Genomic DNA, 18,270 nt, shown 5'->3' with positions numbered 1-18,270 from the left:
GATTAGTTGTTCGGTCTATAAAATGTCAGAAAATGGTGAAAAATATCGATCACTGTTTCCCAAAGCCCAAGATATGGTAAATGGACTGTACTTGTATAGCACCTTTGTAGTCTTCCGACCACTGAAAGCACTTTTACACTACGAATCACATTCACACACATTCACACGCTGAATGGGTACCAACCTGCCCATCAGAGGAAATCTAATCATTCATACATGTTCACACACTGATGACACAGCCATCAGGAGCAATTTGGGGTTAAGTATCTTGCCCAAGGACACATGAACATGTGGACTGGAGGAGACGGTAATTGAACCGCCAATCTTTCGATTAGTGGACGACCCGCTCTACCTCCTGAGCCACAACCTAAAATATCTTGTTTGTCCTGACCGACAGTCCACAACCCAAATATATTCAGTTTGCTCACATAGAAGACTAAAGAAACCAGAAAATATTCACATTTAAGAAGCAGGAACCAGAGAATTTTAGCATTTCATAAAAAGTGACTCAAAACGATTAATTGATTATTAGAATAGTTGGTGATTATTTTCTTGTTGCAGCTCTAATGGCGTGAGGTTTAAATGTACAAATGAAATCAACTTCAACACTTTAACACGAATGTGTATTTTGACAGTCCAGCTCTGTGTGTGTGTGTGTTTCCTCGTCCCACCCAGACCACCAGCAGCGGCAGCAGCAGGATGAGCTCGGACGGGGGCGGGCGGCCCGTCAAGGTGGGCTCCCTGGTGGAGGTGATCGGGAAGGGGCAGCGTGGCACGGTGGCCTACATCGGCAACACGCTCTTCGCCTCCGGGAAGTGGGTCGGAGTCATTCTGGACGAGGCCAAGGGCAAGAACGACGGCACCGTGCAGGGGAAGCGCTACTTCACCTGCGAGGAGAATCATGGGATATTTGTGAGGCAGTCACAGGTAACGACAGGATCGGCGAAGTTTGCTATTTGATTGTGATAAATGTTTTTGATTAAGAAGGTCTCTTCTCTAGGAAAGAGGGCGTTATCAGAGAAAGAAGGTATCAGGGTAGGAAAATCACTTGTTTTGCCACTTCCTTCTTGAACAATTTTTCCAACTATGACTAAAGATCTCTTCAAATAAACATGCAAATACCTCTAAAATGTGTGTCTTATAAAATCACTCACTGCCAGAATCTGGTGATGTTGCTTTTGTCTTCATCTGCTGTCCCTACCAGTCCATCTCTCTTTTGTTTAGTGTCTTATTCTCTGTGATGTTTGAGATTTAGTTTTTCTTTTATGTGACGCAGTGGGTTTGTGTGGGGGTTGATATTTTCCTCTGCTGTCTGCATGGTGCCAATATTTTCCACTGCTTCAGGCTGCGTACTGGGTTGTTTTGTTTTCTGATTTAAAAAAAAAAAAAAAAAAAAAACAGCTCTATTTTTCTCTCCCAGAGGACTGTCAAGTGTTTCATCCTGTCACAGTGTCCTATATGTTATCTATGTATGGTGGCCTGGAGGGCACAGTAGAATAGAGAATGAAACCTGGAGGAAATATAAGGGTATTTTCACTTCTTTTTTTAAATTTCATGGTCACACCATGGTTTTAATTGTTTGAAATGAAGTGAAGCACATAAACTTTTAAATACATTTTCAGTCAGAATGAGGACACTGGATTTTGGCTGCCATCACTAACATTGTAAGCACATTTGAAGGGGATCGTTTAATAGCCGGTATGAACAGGAGGAATGATTACAGCGAGGAAAACCTGTTTCAGTGTTCATACAGTATAGGAACCTGACTGTGAATCCTTTAAATCCAAGTTAATAACAGCTGTACTGTGTGATCAGCTGTATTGATATTTAAAATGAGAGATCACAGAAAGAGTAAGAGGTTACAATAAGTTGTCTCCCTAACTTTACTGCCACACCCTCACATCCCTATTTTCTTTTTTGCAAAAGCTCAGTTTTCCCCACACGCCCCATTTAAGATTCAGCCTCTTTGGAGATAGTTTTAGAAAACCTCAGTTTTTGGGTGAGAAAAATGCGAGATTATTGAAAACAAAGGGTCGAAACCGATGTAAAAAGCTGCATTTTTAAATTAAACCGGCTTAATGTGAGTTAGATCTCTTTGACACAACATGTTACACAAACACATCCTCTGTCCTCTCATGCTATAACAACAAAATTGAGCTGATGCTACCTGTGTGACCCAGTTGTACACATACAAACACACACACACAGACACACACACACAAACACACAGACACGGGTCAGCTTCAGTATTGATTCTGTGTTGTATTACTAATCCTTTTCATTATGTCTCTCGCTTGGCCTAAAAGACTAGCTGACCCTGACTGTCTCTGCAGCGGAGTTGTAAAGGTTGCCATGGAGATGAGGAAAATTAGGATTCACCGGGGAAGCGCTACAGTATATTGAACGTCAATAAACAAGCCAATTTTGTTTTTGTGGAGACCCTTTTATAACATCCGTCACTTAGGCTTTGCCAGCTCTGTCGATGAATAAAGAAAAAGTTGGCAGTGAAACGCTGATATGTTTTGGAAGACTTGACTGACTCTCTCTCTCTCTCTCTCTATGGCTGTCTTTCTTCCTGTGTCTTTCTCTCTGTCTCAGATCCAGCTGGTTGATGATGGGGCAGACACGACGTCCCCAGAGACACCTGAGCCCGGCACCGGCAAGGTTCCCAAACGAGGTAAGGACACACACATTCAGACGGGATGGATTTGTCCTTGTTCATTTTTTGACTGGTACTTTATCAGCATTCTGTAGGCGTCAAAAAGACATTTGCTCAAACAAACTGCAATCATGTCGATCCTCTCTAAAGTGGAAGTTGCCTTGGGGATGTGTGTGCTCAGAACATTAAACATGCAGCTGTCTTTTAAAGAAAAAATATCGAAATATGAAAAAATGGTGCAATATGTGAGCACACAGACAGGGGCAAAATGACCTTCTTGTGATTATCTTAAAAAAATCAAAACAGTATCAGATGCTGCAGGTCATTCAGATCCAGCAGACGCCTTTCTGCAGCCGCCGGGTCACAGGTGTGTTGTTTTTGTGCCCTTGAAGATGCTGCAACCGTATCTGCTCACCTACCGCGAGTCACTGTGCTTTAACATTTTGACTGAAAGCCTAAAATATAAATGTCCTTCATTAAGTATCTCATTACAGGGACACTCTCTTATTTCATTGTGGTCATGATTCACTGATAACGCTGAGCATTGTCCTCTAGCTGATCTTCTGTAACAGCAGGTTTAACCACAAAATGTCCTCCAGCTACCTGTCGACACCAAACGTCTCATGTTTACTTAAGTAAATAGCAGATCCATTTTTAAGAATACACCTGAGACCAAATTATTGTGAATATCTATGGAGAGATTTAAGCTGCTTTGATCGCCGTCCAACGATATCAAAAGTGTTAAATTTCAACGAAGGCTGCGGGAGTTGAACAAATTCAATGTCACAGTATCGTGAGATATTATTTTAATACCTTTAGCGGTTTATTAGCAGCTGTTCTGGAGCTTTCGATTGTATCACCATCATCATCATTTCATCTGCTGAGGAATCATGTTTGATAATGTGAACTAAAAGCTCTAAAACAGCTACAAATGGACCCTGTGGTGGGATTATTTAACTTCAATATCAACTATTTAATACTGATTATACTGATTAAATGGTTGAAGCAATGTTGATGGTGATACGATCTGTAAAAGCTCCTAATAAGCTCCAAATGGTATTAAAACAGACTTGTCTAGTCCCTCTGCTGTCCTCCGACTGAGACACACCTGATTCAGCTGCATTTTGCCTGAAGATGCACAGAGAACGCTGTTTCAACTTGGAAAAATGTGTGAACCTGCCCTTTAAATCACCTGTTTTCTACCTAATATAATTTTCTAACATATTTGAATTTGTACCTTCAACTTAGAGGTTTATAAACATTGAATTATTGTCGACACAAGAAATGAAGTTGCTCATACTTTCCACATCTGTTCACCAATATTTTTTTTTTGTTCTCTCGAGGGTCGAGTTGGTCTCTGTTTCCATGGTTACGCCTCACTGCTGCAGTTAGACATCACAGGGGTGGTGGTGGTGGTTGATGTGCTGTAATTGGCTCAAGAACATCCACTTCCTGGCTTACTGGTGCAGGCAGACAAAGTTAAATTGGTGACACACTGGACAGTTTTTTTTTTTTTATTTGGGCAATGTTTCAGGAACTCAGTAGGTGATTCAGATATTACCCGGCAACAAGATGTTCCTTCAGATTCAAGCACAAATGAAAGTCCTTGAAACACTGCGGCAACTCTGAATGCTGCCCTGCTCATCACCAATATTAGATTGATTCTGGAAAATAATATTTAACTATTTTATGCATAAAAAAAAATGTAGCTCGTCTCCAGAGCGGCTCAGTACGGTAGCAGAACAAATGCTGAAAACACCTCCGTTACAAGCAACAATCTGCTTTTCTCCACTATTATCTAAGTAAAGGGACACAAAGAAACCAGCATCAAGAGTGGAGAGAGTCCATGTCGTGCAGCCTCTCTGACAGTTTGTATTAGGGTTGACCATGTGGTGAAAAGGCAATAAATCGTGTTGACACTATTGTTTGCACCAGGATCTTTGCGAGACTTTATATCTTGTAAAGGACGATGTTTGTTTCTCTTTTAATCTCCTCAGAGATCCTGGAGACGCCCAAGTCCACTAAACTGGTGAGTCAGATAACGTCGCTCTGTCACACAAAGTTCCCCCTGCAGGAAATCAGGAGCAGATATGGACACACACACCTGGACTCTCACACACACACACTACAGCCTGACACACAGATACACATACACCCACTCTGCGTTATCTAAAGTAAACCCTGTTTTTTTTTCCTGTTGACTATTGGAGGATAAAATTACCTGCACGGTGCCACACCTGCCCTCTTGTTTCAGCCTTATTCAACACTGATTGTTCAGCAGTTTCTTACTGCTGCTGTCAAAAAACAAACCTCCCTTTTCACAGGCTTTGTTAATAGCAAGTGTGTGGGAAGATGCTCTCAATGAGTATTTTGACTTCTGGCATTTTTATGATTAAATGCATTTATTTGCACCATAATGTTTTATTCAATCTAAAAGAGAGCTACTTAAACTATTCAAGTTGTTTTTGTCTGTTACAATGAAGTGGAGACATGCTGACAATTTACAGCTTAGAAGTACTAACCTGCAGTAAAAAAAGCATAATCTACATACACCTAAACAATATAAACTGTGCACATAACTCTCCTTTTGCATATGTCTGCAAATAAATGGAGAGGAAAGCATGAGGGAGGAATATAATATATATGTATATAATAATATTTTCTTTTCATATTCCTGGAATATTTAAACAGTAGTGAGTGTTACCAAATCTGTTTGTGCATAACAAATACAGATCTGTTCTGCTTCCTTATCTGACCAGCAGAGGGCGATGTTTACTTAGAAATACACTTCTAGTTGAGGATCGCAAGACACCGACTGATTATTTACTATAAGAAACAGAAGAGATTAGTTTAACCTTTTAGTTTAAAATGATATGATCTGATGTGTGTCTATAAATCTGCACTGTCACCCACACAGGATGCTTAAGACTCAGGACTAGTTTTATAATTAGACAGAAATAATATGTTTTATATAAATAAAATATTATTAAGAATTAGACTCGACAGTTTTTCACATGTAAACACAAGTTGAAATATTAGATGATCTTTCATCAGATGAAAACCTTCACAGAGCTCTAAATGAAAACAAAACTAAATGTTAAGTCTTGCATTCATTTTATATTGTAGACAGAATATAAGATGATGCCATCATGTATATCCAGTATGTGCAGCAGTGAAATAAACCACTGTGTTAGATTAACAGCATCACATGTAGTCAGAAGTGAAAGAGTCATAATGAGCCATAATGTCCTGAAAGTAGATGACACAATATTTCTAAAAGTCCCAAAAGACAGACAAATGAGACAATTTTTTGTTTGTTTTGGTCTCAATATTTTAGCTTGTTGAGAAAGAGTAAAGACACTAAAATCCAACCATTTCACCAACATGTCATATTTATGAATATTGAATATTCACCAGTAGATTAAATCTCAGTCAGAGTTACATTTTTCTCTCTTTTTCTCAGTAGATATTCTTTTATTTCATATTTTATAAAGAAAAGATATACACTTTTTAGAGTAACGTAACCTTTTCACTGTTAACTTTTTACGATATCTTAAATAATCCTAAACTCATTTTTTTTGTATCAGAAAAATATGAAATCTGAAAAGAGTTTAAGAGATGGTTAAAATCTTTTCTGATGCTGAATCTATCCAGACTTAAATTCTTCTTGACCTTAGTGGTTAATGAGTTTGTGATCATTAATTTACTGTGATGATTAATCATTTGCAAATCAGTGACAAGTGTCAGTTTCCATCTTTGTTGTCAGTGTAATCTTGACTCAAAATAATGAGAAATTCTGCCTCCAGGAGTTTATCACATCCTGTCAGGTCTTATTGGATTCAGGCTAAAAGGTCAACGTGGCCATAACTTAACAACTGACATTTACTGGATGTTACACAGAACCATCAGTTCATTGTTTTAACCCAGAAGTAGTGACCTGTAGTATTTATCATTTCCCTTATTTAACAGGATAAGTCTCATTGAGACTTATTCTAAAGAAAAAGAGAGAAACAAGCAACACAGACAACATAAATAACCTTCAGTATCTCCTCTCCTGGCAAAATGAGTCATTTTACAGAAGTGCTTACTATATTTTATTTATAAGAGCTCATTGTTTACATATTTATTGCTGTTTGACCTGTGAAAAAACACAAAAAATAGTCACTGTGTGGAGAAAAAAAAGGAAAAATATGAGCTCTGAATGTGTTATAAGGAGAAATGTGTGTCATTTATAGAGAGATGATGATGATGTTAAGACTGCAAGCAAATGTGAGAACATCTGCAGAGCTTATTTTAACATATTTGAATAACAACTCAGTCGTGTTTGACATATTTTTAATAAGATGTCTTCTGTGTGAAAATGAACTGAATGAGAATGAAGAAATGTGCGTGAGGGAGAAATGTGTTTGTGAAAATATACAGCGCGGTATATTTGATCGAGGTCTGTTGTCCATCAATGGAGAGCACTGATTCACTACAGTCCCCATCACCTCCAGCATGCCACTGACAAACCTGACCTTTGACCTTCACCCTCCCTCCCTCCCTCCTATCTTTCCTTCCCTTCCTTCCCTTCCTTCCTTCCGACCACGCAGCGAGGAGTGAAGCCCAAAAAGGTGCTGCATGTTTCTCTAACCTCGGTACAGTGGTAATGTTATGATGACTGTGGTAACCGTGGTAACCGTGGCTCTGAATGGCCTCGCTGCTGCTGCTGCATGGCAACAAGGCCCCCCATCAACCCTCATTTACCCATGGTTCCTCGCAGCTCACCTCACCTCACCGCCATCCTCTGTCTTGTGTCTGAGCTGCTCCGTGTTCATGTGAGAGTGAATGGAAGAAGAAATTGTGTCCTCCATAGTGCCACGCCCACTTCTTGTCACCTGACCTCTGTCACCATCGCCATGCTCTGGTCTGTTTGCGTTGGTTCAGCTCTGTGGCACATCGTGTGTTTTGTTTGTCGCCTCTGTGTCTGTCTGCTTTCTGTGCATCTGAAGCATGTTATAGAAACTGAAATGAAAAAAATCGCTTTTTTACTTCTCTTTGTTTTAGTGATTTTTCCAGCCAATTATGACCTGAAAGTCACTTCCTCCCCTTGTATACAGCTATAGACTATACATGGATCTGGGTGTAGTGTCTGTGGAGGCACCATAGATTATTGAGGAGACAGTCAGAGGTTTTTGTGGGACTTTGTTTGATCATCAGCAGCTCATTTGTCTTCCGTCTGGTGGTTCGTTTATTTTGGCTTCAGGAAATCCAACAAGCTTTGTGTCCACAGGGACATAAAATCTGTTTAGACCTTTTGGTTCCATTTGGGTACATTTTGTGTATTTTCCATAAACAATTGTGAGCTTTTCTCAAACAAAATCCAGAGTCCTCATTTTAAGAAAAAAAATATTTAAAAGTTTATCTGAAGATAATATGAGGCTTCAGCTGAGTTTTTCAAATAAAGTGGATTTGTTCCACAGTTACAGTCTTTTTAGTGCCAAATTCCCTTTTTGTGTTTTCCTGTTCAGCTGCAGTGGAAGCAAACAAAAAGAGGGAATTTGGCACTAAAAAGACTGTAACATTGAAAGATATTTACTTAATTTCACTAATTTGGAAGCTGAAGCTTCATATTAGCTTCAAATAAACTTTTAAAAACATTTTTGCACAGAAGGAAGACTGTGGATTTTGTCCCCCATCACTTAAATTCAAAGTGCATTAAGAAGAGATAATGGCCAGTATGAACAGGAGGAATAATTATGGCAAGAAAAATATGTGTCAGTATTCATTTGGACACCTGACTGTTGTTTTAGGACAGATTTGAAAAATTGTGAACCTATCCTTCAATCAGTTTTACCTGCTGGGTTGTTCAGACACATTCTGACTAGGCCTGTTACTAAAAAATATTTTAATTATCGATTAATCTGCAGATTATTTTCTTGATTAATTGTTTGGTCTCTAAAATGCCTTAAAACAAAAATTGAAAATTGTCTGTCACAGTTTCTTAAAGTACAAGATGAGGTCATCAAATTGCCTGTTTTGTTCAACCAACTGTCCAAAATAGAAACATATTGAATTTTCTATCACACAAGACCAAGAATAGCAGCAAGTCCTCTCAAATGACAAGCTGCGATGGGAAAAGTTTGGCATTTTCTACTTTAAAAATGACCTAAACAATGAATCAATTATCAAAACGCGGATTATTTTACTGTTTATTGTTATTATTTCTTTATTTATTGAATGGGACAATGTGCAGTTTGAAACATTAAAGATGCACTGCACCAGAGTTAGCTTGAAGCTAATTAGTTAGCTTGAAGCCTGTTGTGGCTCTAATGCTGACTCATCTCATCTTGTGATCAGTTTAGTTACTAGATGATGGCTCACCTCTTAAATATAACATGTAATATTTAATTCTTATGTAAGTGGTGCACTTTGTATTAAAAGCGAGATGGAGGGCCTTCACTATAATACACCACAGAAAGCCCAGACTTTAAGCTAAAAGTAACACAAATACAGTCTATCAGAGCATTATGCAGTTTTCATCCCTGCCACCTTTGTGTCTTTATCTTGAGACACCAAGGATGGTGAGCTTGCATTTATTCATATTGAAGAATCTAATATTTGTGGCAGCTCAGTATTTCACAGTTCCTTTGAATCTTAATTCTTTGTTAGCATCCAGCTGGCCCAGTTTTAATCTGCCCCCTTGATTACGTCCATCCACAACATCTTGTTTTGAATGAGCGTACATTTACCAAGACACCATGAAAATATCATTTCTTTGTGTGACTTTAACATTTTTTAGGAGGAAATGTCTAGTGCTCTTTTAACAATCATCCCCAGCTGAGTCATACACGCAGGCGTCCGTATGCTGCGCTGCTTTGTAAATGTCAGATTGTGACCGAGGTGAAACCCACCGCTCTCCCGCCTGCAGAGACCATACCTGCAGAGTATAGATTTCCTGTCAGCTCCGTTGTGCTTTATCGTCTACTGTACCGCATCTCCCTCCTCGGCAGGCTGACTTTCAACATCAGGAGCTCACTGTAGTGCGGAAACAGGAGGCTTAAATATTTAGTAATGGAGTCCAGATCTAGCTAAGGGCTGTGCATAGTAAATGTATAGTTTCGGCACAGGAAAATGCATTAAAATGTGCAAATAGCCTGCTCTGTAAATGGAATTACTTGCCCAAAAATGAAAATTAGGGAGGAACAAATATACAGCAGTTGAGTACTCAGCTTTTAAAGGGGACATATCATGCTTTTTGTGATTTTCTTGCATTTATATACTGTTATAATATTGGATGTCTATGTTAAACATGGTCAACATATGTAAAAATGCTCCCTGTGAGTCAAAAGCCAGAGCTTCAATGTGCTCTGAATGCTCTGTTTGCAAGGTCACCTCTACTTCCTTCTCGTGATGACATCACAAATCACAAAAGTTGTTTGGGTTGTTGACATTGTCCACATGCATATTTCGGATCAGATTCAAGCTCAAACATGCATGGATGTATTTGAGAAGTGAAATCCTACTACAGCTGTTTGTTTATGTAGCCTCCGGAGCCGGCAGAAGTCTGACTAGGGACAACTTCCTGAAGCTGGCCAATCAGAACAGAGTGGGCTCATCAGGAGGCGGGCCTTAAAGAAACAGGAGCTAAAACGGCCTGTTTCAGACAGAGGCTGAACTGAGGGGCTGCATAAACGGCCAGTATATGATAAATAAGGAGTTTTTTGAACTGTTAATCATGCAGAGATATTCCAGTAGAGCCCCAGAATAAAATATAGAGCTGGAAATGTGTATGATGCTTCCCTTTTAAAGGTATAAGAAACATGACTGTGGGTGTTCAAATTGGATGCAAACTAGAATCAACTAGACTGCGGAAATAATAACGACAACCTCAAAGCCCCACACCACAACAAATACACGTGTGTTAGGTTGCTATGGCGATATGCAAACATGGTACACAGTTTAAAGGCATCAGAATGGCGAGGCCCAGATGAGAGCGGTGTTTAAAACCAGCATCAATAAGGAAGGAAACATGATAAAAAATTTAATAAGAAAACTAATTAGAAGCAATTAACAGCAGCTGATGACACTAATTATAACTGATGGCAAGACAAAAAACACAATTAACCTCTATTTATTTAGTTCCCTGTACTGCTAATTTTAGCTTTCCTCTTTGCATCTAAAGAACAGGGACATGTACTGTTTTTCACCTCCAAAAAAGGCGTTAAAATGTCCATCATACCTATAGTCAAATGAATACTGTAGGGCCAAAAAATGCTATATATATTCAATTATATCTTATATGTCCCTCTATTCCCTAAAGAGTTGAATAAATGACGTACCTTTACTCAATAACGTTAAACCCATTTAGAAATGTGAACATTTTTAAATATGTGGTTGCGTGTTTAATTTGTTGCCAAATACTCGACCTGCCAACACCTGAACTTTGCATGGAGCCACAGACAGGAGAGGTTTACTGCATTGGGTTCAGATAGACCTGAACACTGTTGGTTACTTACTTGTACTCACTTTAATTATGACGTTTTGGTTCTCAGACCTACGTGACAGAAAATTTTACCTTAATAAATTGAGTAGATGTGACTGTTAGTGTGCAGTAACTTTGTTGTAAATGTAGATATACAAAGAAAACCAAACTAATATTTAATTCTAATTAATTTCCTGAGATTATTTTTGTGTCATATTATTAGGGCAGCAACCAATTATTACTATCATTATTGATTAATATACTGATTATTTTGTTATAATTTCTTAGATCTTATGTCCACATCTTCAAATATCTTGTTTTGCCTGATCAGCAGTTTTTAATCCTCTATTATCCCCCAATGTGTATGACACCGAAAAACTTCAAATCATGACATTTAAGAAGCTCCAACTAGCAAATGTATGACATGAAAAAATTACTAAAAAGATTATTTGATTATAAAAATAGTTGCAGATTAGTTTTCTTTCAGTTGATTAATCGATGCAGCTCTGCATATTATGTTGCAGCCTCCTCTCATCTGACAACTAAACATCTGAGTGGAAAGTTTTCCTCAAGTTTTTTTTCGAATACAAGAAACATCAGCTAGTTTTTTGGCACAGGCAGAACGAGCTGAGCGTGTTGGTTTATGCTGTGTTAATGCTTCTCGGGCAGTAATTTTATCCCCTTTTGTGCTGCTGGAGGCTGCAGACCAGTGACCTCAGAGGCAGCGATCCTCCCTGTGTGTGCTGGGAAAACAGGAATTTGATACATCTCCACCCATCACATCATCCTCTCTGCGTCCGTCTGTCTCACTGCATCACTTCAGCGTTGGATATCCTCTCAGAGCAACACTCTGTGGGGTACAGAGGAAGCGAAGCAGGGTTTAAGAGAGAGAAAGATGCTTAATATTTCAACAGGACAGATTTCCCCTCAGCTTCTCTGTAATGGATATGCATAAACATCTTTCCGGTTCAGCAGTCCAGACTCTGAAATCCTGCTTCTTTCTTTCTTTCTCGTATTTTTTCTTTAATTATATCTTTAAACACCACACCACCTGTATTTACTTTACCGTAAGCCTCATCTTGTTTCCTCACATTAGTCTTAAATGACTTCTGCCCATTTTCATGCCAACGTTGTAAAAGTATTTCAGGTTTAAAGCTCACAGCTAATCAGAGAGTATCCCCACTGAATTAATCCTCTTACATCGCTCTTTCTTCCTGATGAGCTGTTCGTGCAGAGAAGGAGATTAGTCAAGCTGAGGAAGATATTACAGTACAATAGCTACTCAAATGGCTCTTGGCTGTTTAGGAATAAATTGACCTGTGAAAAATCACCTTTTAGACTAAAAAGTCCTCCTTAATACAATCGGAATTACGTCTAAAACTCAAGATTACCATTTTGTTTGAGCCTTAATGCAGGATAATATTGTAACACATGTTACAGGGTTCATGCTCCTTGTGTTTTCTTTTTATTAGGACAAGAAACTCGTGTACAACAGCTATGACTACTAGGGTTGTGTAATATGTCTATGCTCACTGTGAGATGATTGGAGTTTGTCAACCAAATATTTGTGTACACTGTTTATAGTGTATTGTGGAAGCCTGGTTCAAGTAGTTTAATATATGAATAATTAAGTAAAATGAAAGGTCTCCCTTTAATAACTCTGGTTGTATTAAGCCATTATGGGCCAATGTTGCAAAACTATGAGCAGTAAATGTGTAATCTGTGGAAATACTGGATTTAAATGATTTTTTTTGCATTAATGTGGTGAAGTTCTTTGATTTGTCAGGGATTTAAATGCACTTGATTAGCCAAAAAAAAGACTTTCCTGTCTGCTTTTTATCTGTAGTTTATCAGTTGAATATCCTGAAAAGTATACTGTATGAAGATATAAACTATATTATTATATAGCAATATAAAATTACACATTTACCATTAAAGATTTTGTCCATATTACTGACAGCAAATCTCATGAAAAGACCCAAACCAACAATGAATTGAACCTACGAACAAGTGTTGTCTGTTCAGCCAAAGCCAGATATCACTTATTCCTTTGTGCCATAGAGCGCCATTGTTGTCCAAAAACTATTAAAAACACATCAATGAGCCACACTGTTGCACTGGATGACATGTTCCTTCATTACGAACATTGCTACTGTTGTTTATTTTGAGTCAATCCCGCACACACACCGCCCTCCTCACTGTAGCACCAAATGTGGATTAATCTACAGCTGAAAATAGTCCCTAAAAATACTAAAAAAAACACTGTTTACTCCTGTTTGAGTAACGTTTGCTAGAAGCTACAGAGCCCAGCTGTTTTAGGAAATTATTGAGCCTTTTTAAAAAAAATGAAAATACATATTTGTGAGCTGTTTAAGATTTCACCTTCAGTAGGAACCAATGTACTTGGGACTTGAGCGCCACAGACAGGAAGGGAAGTCAGAAAGTAAAATAAGAATCGTGTTTTTGTAACCGTAGAATGAGCTCTTTATATCTACATAGCGAGCGGGTCTTCTTCTATGCAGGCCGCCATGTTGCACCGCCATGTTTCTACAGTAGCCCAGAATGGACAAACCAAACACTGGCTCTAGAGAGGGCCTTTCGCATTTTTCATGAGTTTCACAGCCACCATAGGTTCTCCTTCACGCTTGGAAGGGGAGGGTGAGGGGAGGAGGGGGAAGGGTATTCATTTGGTTGCAATCCTCAACCTCAACACTAGATGCCACTAAATCCTGCACACTGGTCCTTTAATACATTCATGCGGCCAAGTGCTTGCTCAGTTTCACACTCAGTAAGTCAAGGAAACCTTGAGGTGCTAAAAGAAAACGTTTTTCAGGCACTTTAAAAGTGGAATTATGGTTCTCCGATGATACATGTGAGCGTCTCTGCGAATCTACATAGAGAAGGGTGTTATGGGTAACCACGGCTCGCAGAGGAGCTGACGTGCACACCCTCCAAATCTCAACAATGTGTAGACTTGAGCATCAAGCAAGTGCATTGCAGGATTCATTAACTATTGAATATTCTCCTATGTGCAGCTCACAGAACCATAATTCCACGTTTAGGTAGAGCAAGGAGAGAATTTACTGTATATTAAAAGCAACTATTTAGTCGGATCTTCGGGATCTTCATCAGGGAGGAAACAGTGAAAAATAAGTCAGAAAGTACTGAGAAATTAACTAAAACACATTGTTGGTTTCATGAGAAACACAAATACAGAATATCCTCATCTTTATCCTTTAAATACGTTTAAATCTTAAAAGAAAAAAGCAGAATATGATCAAAATCAAAAATACCTCGTACACCTAAAACCTCTGAAAATACTTCATAAAGCAGACCACTTGTAGGCTTCCTCATTGTTTTTGATTCATTTTAATGAGCCCATAGGAGGGATCTGTGAGCGTTGCTAGGAGACAGGAGAGGCTTGCATCAGTGTCGCTGCTCATTTTCCCCTCTTACCTCCGTTTCCAGCACCGCCCTCGTCTGTCTCACATCCTCTCCTCGCTCCTCTGTCTGTCCCCAGTCACTGCCTCACAGACCCCCGCTGTCTCACCCATCCCTCCCTGTCTGTCTGTGGGAGAGGTGGAGATGAGTGGGTGAGCAGCAGCGAGCACGGGGAGAGGGAGGGAGGGAGGGAGAGAGGGAGAGACGAGGGCGCACAGTGATGTAATGCAGGAGAGCAGGGCATTGGCTGGGCTGACAAATCACAATAAGCAGAGCGAGAAGGGTGGAGGGGAGGGGGGGAGGAGGAGGAGGAGGAGACAGAGGGAGGAGAGGAAGGTTAGGGGAGGAGAGGCGTCTCCTGTGAACAGTAGCAGGTCGGAGGCTCGTAGCAGCAGGATGTCAGAGTCCTAATCGTAGCAGAAAGGAAAAGGGAGGTGCCGACCGAGGGCTCGGATTATGAGAGAAGCTGAGAAAGAGGACATAAAGGAGGACGATAACGGGAGGACAGAAGCGGGGAAGGGGAAAGCCTGGGAAAAAGAATCGCCGCGGCCATTTGCACCACTGCAGCTTCCCGGCCTGAGCGGCTGTCTGTCTGACTGTTCGGCTTTACCTGTCTGTCTGTCCTGAACCCCTCTCAGTCTCGACTCTCGAGCATCTTTGCCTGTTTTATCACCTTGCTCTGTGTGTGTGTGTGTGTGTATTTCTCGGTGACTGTGTTGTGTGTGTGTTTGTGTGTCTTCTTCTCCTGCAAATATGATGAGACAGACTCCTGCACCCCGGAAGGTACAGAACTCCATATGATTATCTGTTGGGATGTTGCTGTTCTTGTTGTCACCATCCATTTGTTTTGTTGGCAGAACTGCTGTAAAGGTCACGCTTGGAAGTTTCATTTATTCCTCTTTTTTTTTGTTGTTTTTTAATGGTGGGAATTGCCCTTTTTTTTGGAAGTTAAACTGTACCTGCAGCTTTCTATCGTTTTTATTTCTCCGCTCAGTATCCACAGTGCCTTTTTTCGCAGAGTTATTTCATGCTTCTTCATGTGTCTCACTGGAGTTCGGTGGTATCTCCCTGTCCGCAACACAAGCTTTTATGTTGTATTTGGCCTCATCATGCACAAGCCTTCCACAGCGTTATATGAGGTCAGTGATTTTGGCCATCAGGGAGAATCAAGTGATTTCACTCTTGGTTGCAGATGTATCAAAAAAAAAAAAACAGGCTGATGTGATTTTTAGTACAACCTGTTCTAGTATCCACAGCACGACACTACAGCTTAAGAGGCTGTCAGCTCTTATTTGGTACAGCTGTTTAGCTCGGGCTAATTTCTGCTGAATGGTCCAGCTCTAATCCAATAAAGAACGATAACTAGCCAAAGCGATGGCCGAAGCAGAGAGACAGAGAGTCGGCGTGCAGAAGACAAGAGGTAGAAGGTGACAGATAGTCGTTCAGTGAGTGATCAGTGAGAAGTGGAGATTATTTTTCACGAATGTACAGCAGCAGAAAGGATAGAAGTGTCGGTACCGAGCTGGGTTAAATTGTACTGAAGCTGAAAATAGTCCCTTACAAATACACTGTTTACGCCTGGTTGAGTAGCGTTTGCTTGACACTACAGTATCCAGCTATTTTAGGAAATTGTTGAGGCTTTTTTTTAAAAAAAAATTAAGAACATTAATGAGCCAAAGTGAAGCAGAGAGAGTAGAAATGACAGGTTGGAAAGTGAAAGGTAGAAAAGAAAAAGCAGTAAGAAGTGTAGAATATTAGATGCAGTGAGTACACAGAGATCTGGGTTCAGTGGGTTTTTGTTAGTTCTGGATGAAAGCCCTGTTTCTCCAAAAAAAAGTAAACTACAACAATATTATATGTAGTCTTCACAGCAGACATTTTGACTTGTCTTTATATGAAACTAACAACAACATTAACGACGGATCCGTTCTGTTCAAGTGTCCCAGTAAGTCATGACAGTGAACTGGGACCCTGAAACTGAAGCAGCTGAATGGAGTTCAGCCATTTTTAACTGTATTTTTCACACCTCTGCTTTTCCTACTGTGACAAGTCAAAATGTCTTCTGTTACTGTAGGTCCATTTAGTAGCTATTCTGGAGCTTTCAATCATATCCCATGAGCTTTATCAGATATATTCTGTCAAAAACATATTTATTAATAATAGGGATCCTACTTTTTTTTCAAGCTAACTAAAATATTTTTGTGACCACTTTTTCTTCAAGTGCTAGATTTTATTTAATTTGTACAGAATTCTGTCACGATATGATCATAATATAGAGAGATGATAAGTTGAATATTGTTGAATTATTATCCAGCTCCACCACCATGCATGTTCAAGTTTAGACAATCTTCATATATAAATAGTCTTTAAATGTACGTTAATTCATAAAAATCTACCAAAACTGGAGATGCAGAGCTTCATCTGACAGTATGTTATGATATGTGTAGTGTTTACTTTGATGTGCTCACAGTATTTTTGGTGATTATAACCACTTTTTGGTATTTAGTGTGTCTTCAGTCAGTTCAATTTAAGCTAAAGAAGTGTGTGATGAGTACTCTGTAACCCAGATCTGCTGTAAAGACTTCACAGAGATTAGATGAGAACAAATTGTGAATGTTTCTCTGCACAATCGACTACAAAACCCACTTATTCATCCGGTTGTGTTGCATGTCGGAAACAAGCTATGTCGCAGGATAACAAGCTATTATCCGAGCTATACAACAAAACTGGGCTCAGATGAACCGGATCTGCTGTGTTCCCCCGAGAAACAATGCAGTCATTTAGGTCACGGCGGCCGTACCAGTCACAGTGTTCGTGTTGTTACTGAGTTTTCGGTCACGTGGCAGAAAGAGACGAGGCCTCCGAAGACCGGCGAGGACAAGAGAGAGACGGAGGAGGAGAACAATTAAGCGGGTATCTGTGTTGACGTTAAACGATGATAGCGGAGGAAGAGGAGGAAGAAGGCTTTTGTGGTACTTTCAGGAAAACAACTTTTACAGATTTTTTTTGTTGTCGCAGCATCTCAGGAGAGTTTAGAGTCATAACCAGTTTCATCATCCCATTTTGTCCTTTTGCCTTTTGTCTGTGATTTTCCCATTTATTATGAACTTTGCCTTGAAACACTAACCCTGGCTGTTTGTTTCCTTCCCTTCCCTCCTTCCCTCCTCTCCTCTTCTCTCCTCTCGCCGCCCTTTGACCTTTCCTGCATCCTCTCCTCCTCCTCCTCCTCTGTTTTCTCCTCCCTCTGCTCCTCAGACCACGGCCAGAAGGCCCAAGGTGAGCCCACTCTTCAAAGTCGTCCGGGCTTCCCATTTCTGTCAGTTTGAATTATTTATGCGTGTGGTTGTTATTTCTCTTCATGCAGCAGTTTGTGTGTGTGTGTGTGTGTAAGCGTGAGTGTGTTGCCAAGAACATTAGAGACAATACATCATCAGACATATCGCAAATCAATTTTTTTTTCATTAGAGGAATGACAGTTTTTGTCAATAGCACCATTTTTTAAAGTCCATTTTGACTTCTTCTCATTTATATCTACAGCTCCAGTAGTGAATCCTGTCAACACTGAGTTTTACATCATTCATATGTTCACCATATGGTTTTCTTTTATTTCTGTTGTAGACAGCTGTTGTTGTGAACTGTTTCAACATAATAATTGCTTTGTTTGCTTTCTAATTTTTCAATTAATTTTTAAGCATTTTTCTGTTGC

At 39.6% G+C, this 18,270-nt stretch overlaps 1 protein-coding gene across 5 annotated transcripts in view; it reads left to right on the top strand.

Annotated features, from left to right (window-relative positions):
* dctn1b (dynactin 1b) overlaps positions 1 to 18,270 on the top strand; it is a 46,893-nt gene that overhangs the window by 9,793 nt on the left and 18,830 nt on the right. For 3 of the 5 annotated variants that reach the window (XM_042387997.1, XM_042387996.1, XM_042387995.1), the window contains exons 2-4: positions 676 to 927; positions 2,599 to 2,677; positions 4,657 to 4,688. In XM_042387997.1, coding sequence (XP_042243931.1) covers positions 700 to 927; positions 2,599 to 2,677; positions 4,657 to 4,688 — 339 coding nt within the window. In that variant the 5' untranslated portion in view covers positions 676 to 699. Of the gene's footprint in view, positions 1 to 675; positions 928 to 2,598; positions 2,678 to 4,656; positions 4,689 to 17,819; positions 17,841 to 18,270 lie in introns of all 5 variants that reach the window. The other 2 variants (XM_042387993.1, XM_042387994.1) reach the window with 1 other exon arrangement.

The sequence above is a fragment of the Thunnus maccoyii genome, chromosome 16 (genome assembly GCF_910596095.1).
Source record: "Thunnus maccoyii chromosome 16, fThuMac1.1, whole genome shotgun sequence".
NCBI lineage: Eukaryota > Metazoa > Chordata > Actinopteri > Scombriformes > Scombridae > Thunnus > Thunnus maccoyii.
Note: the sequence above shows the minus strand (reverse complement) of the source record. Positions and strands in the feature narration are given on the sequence as shown.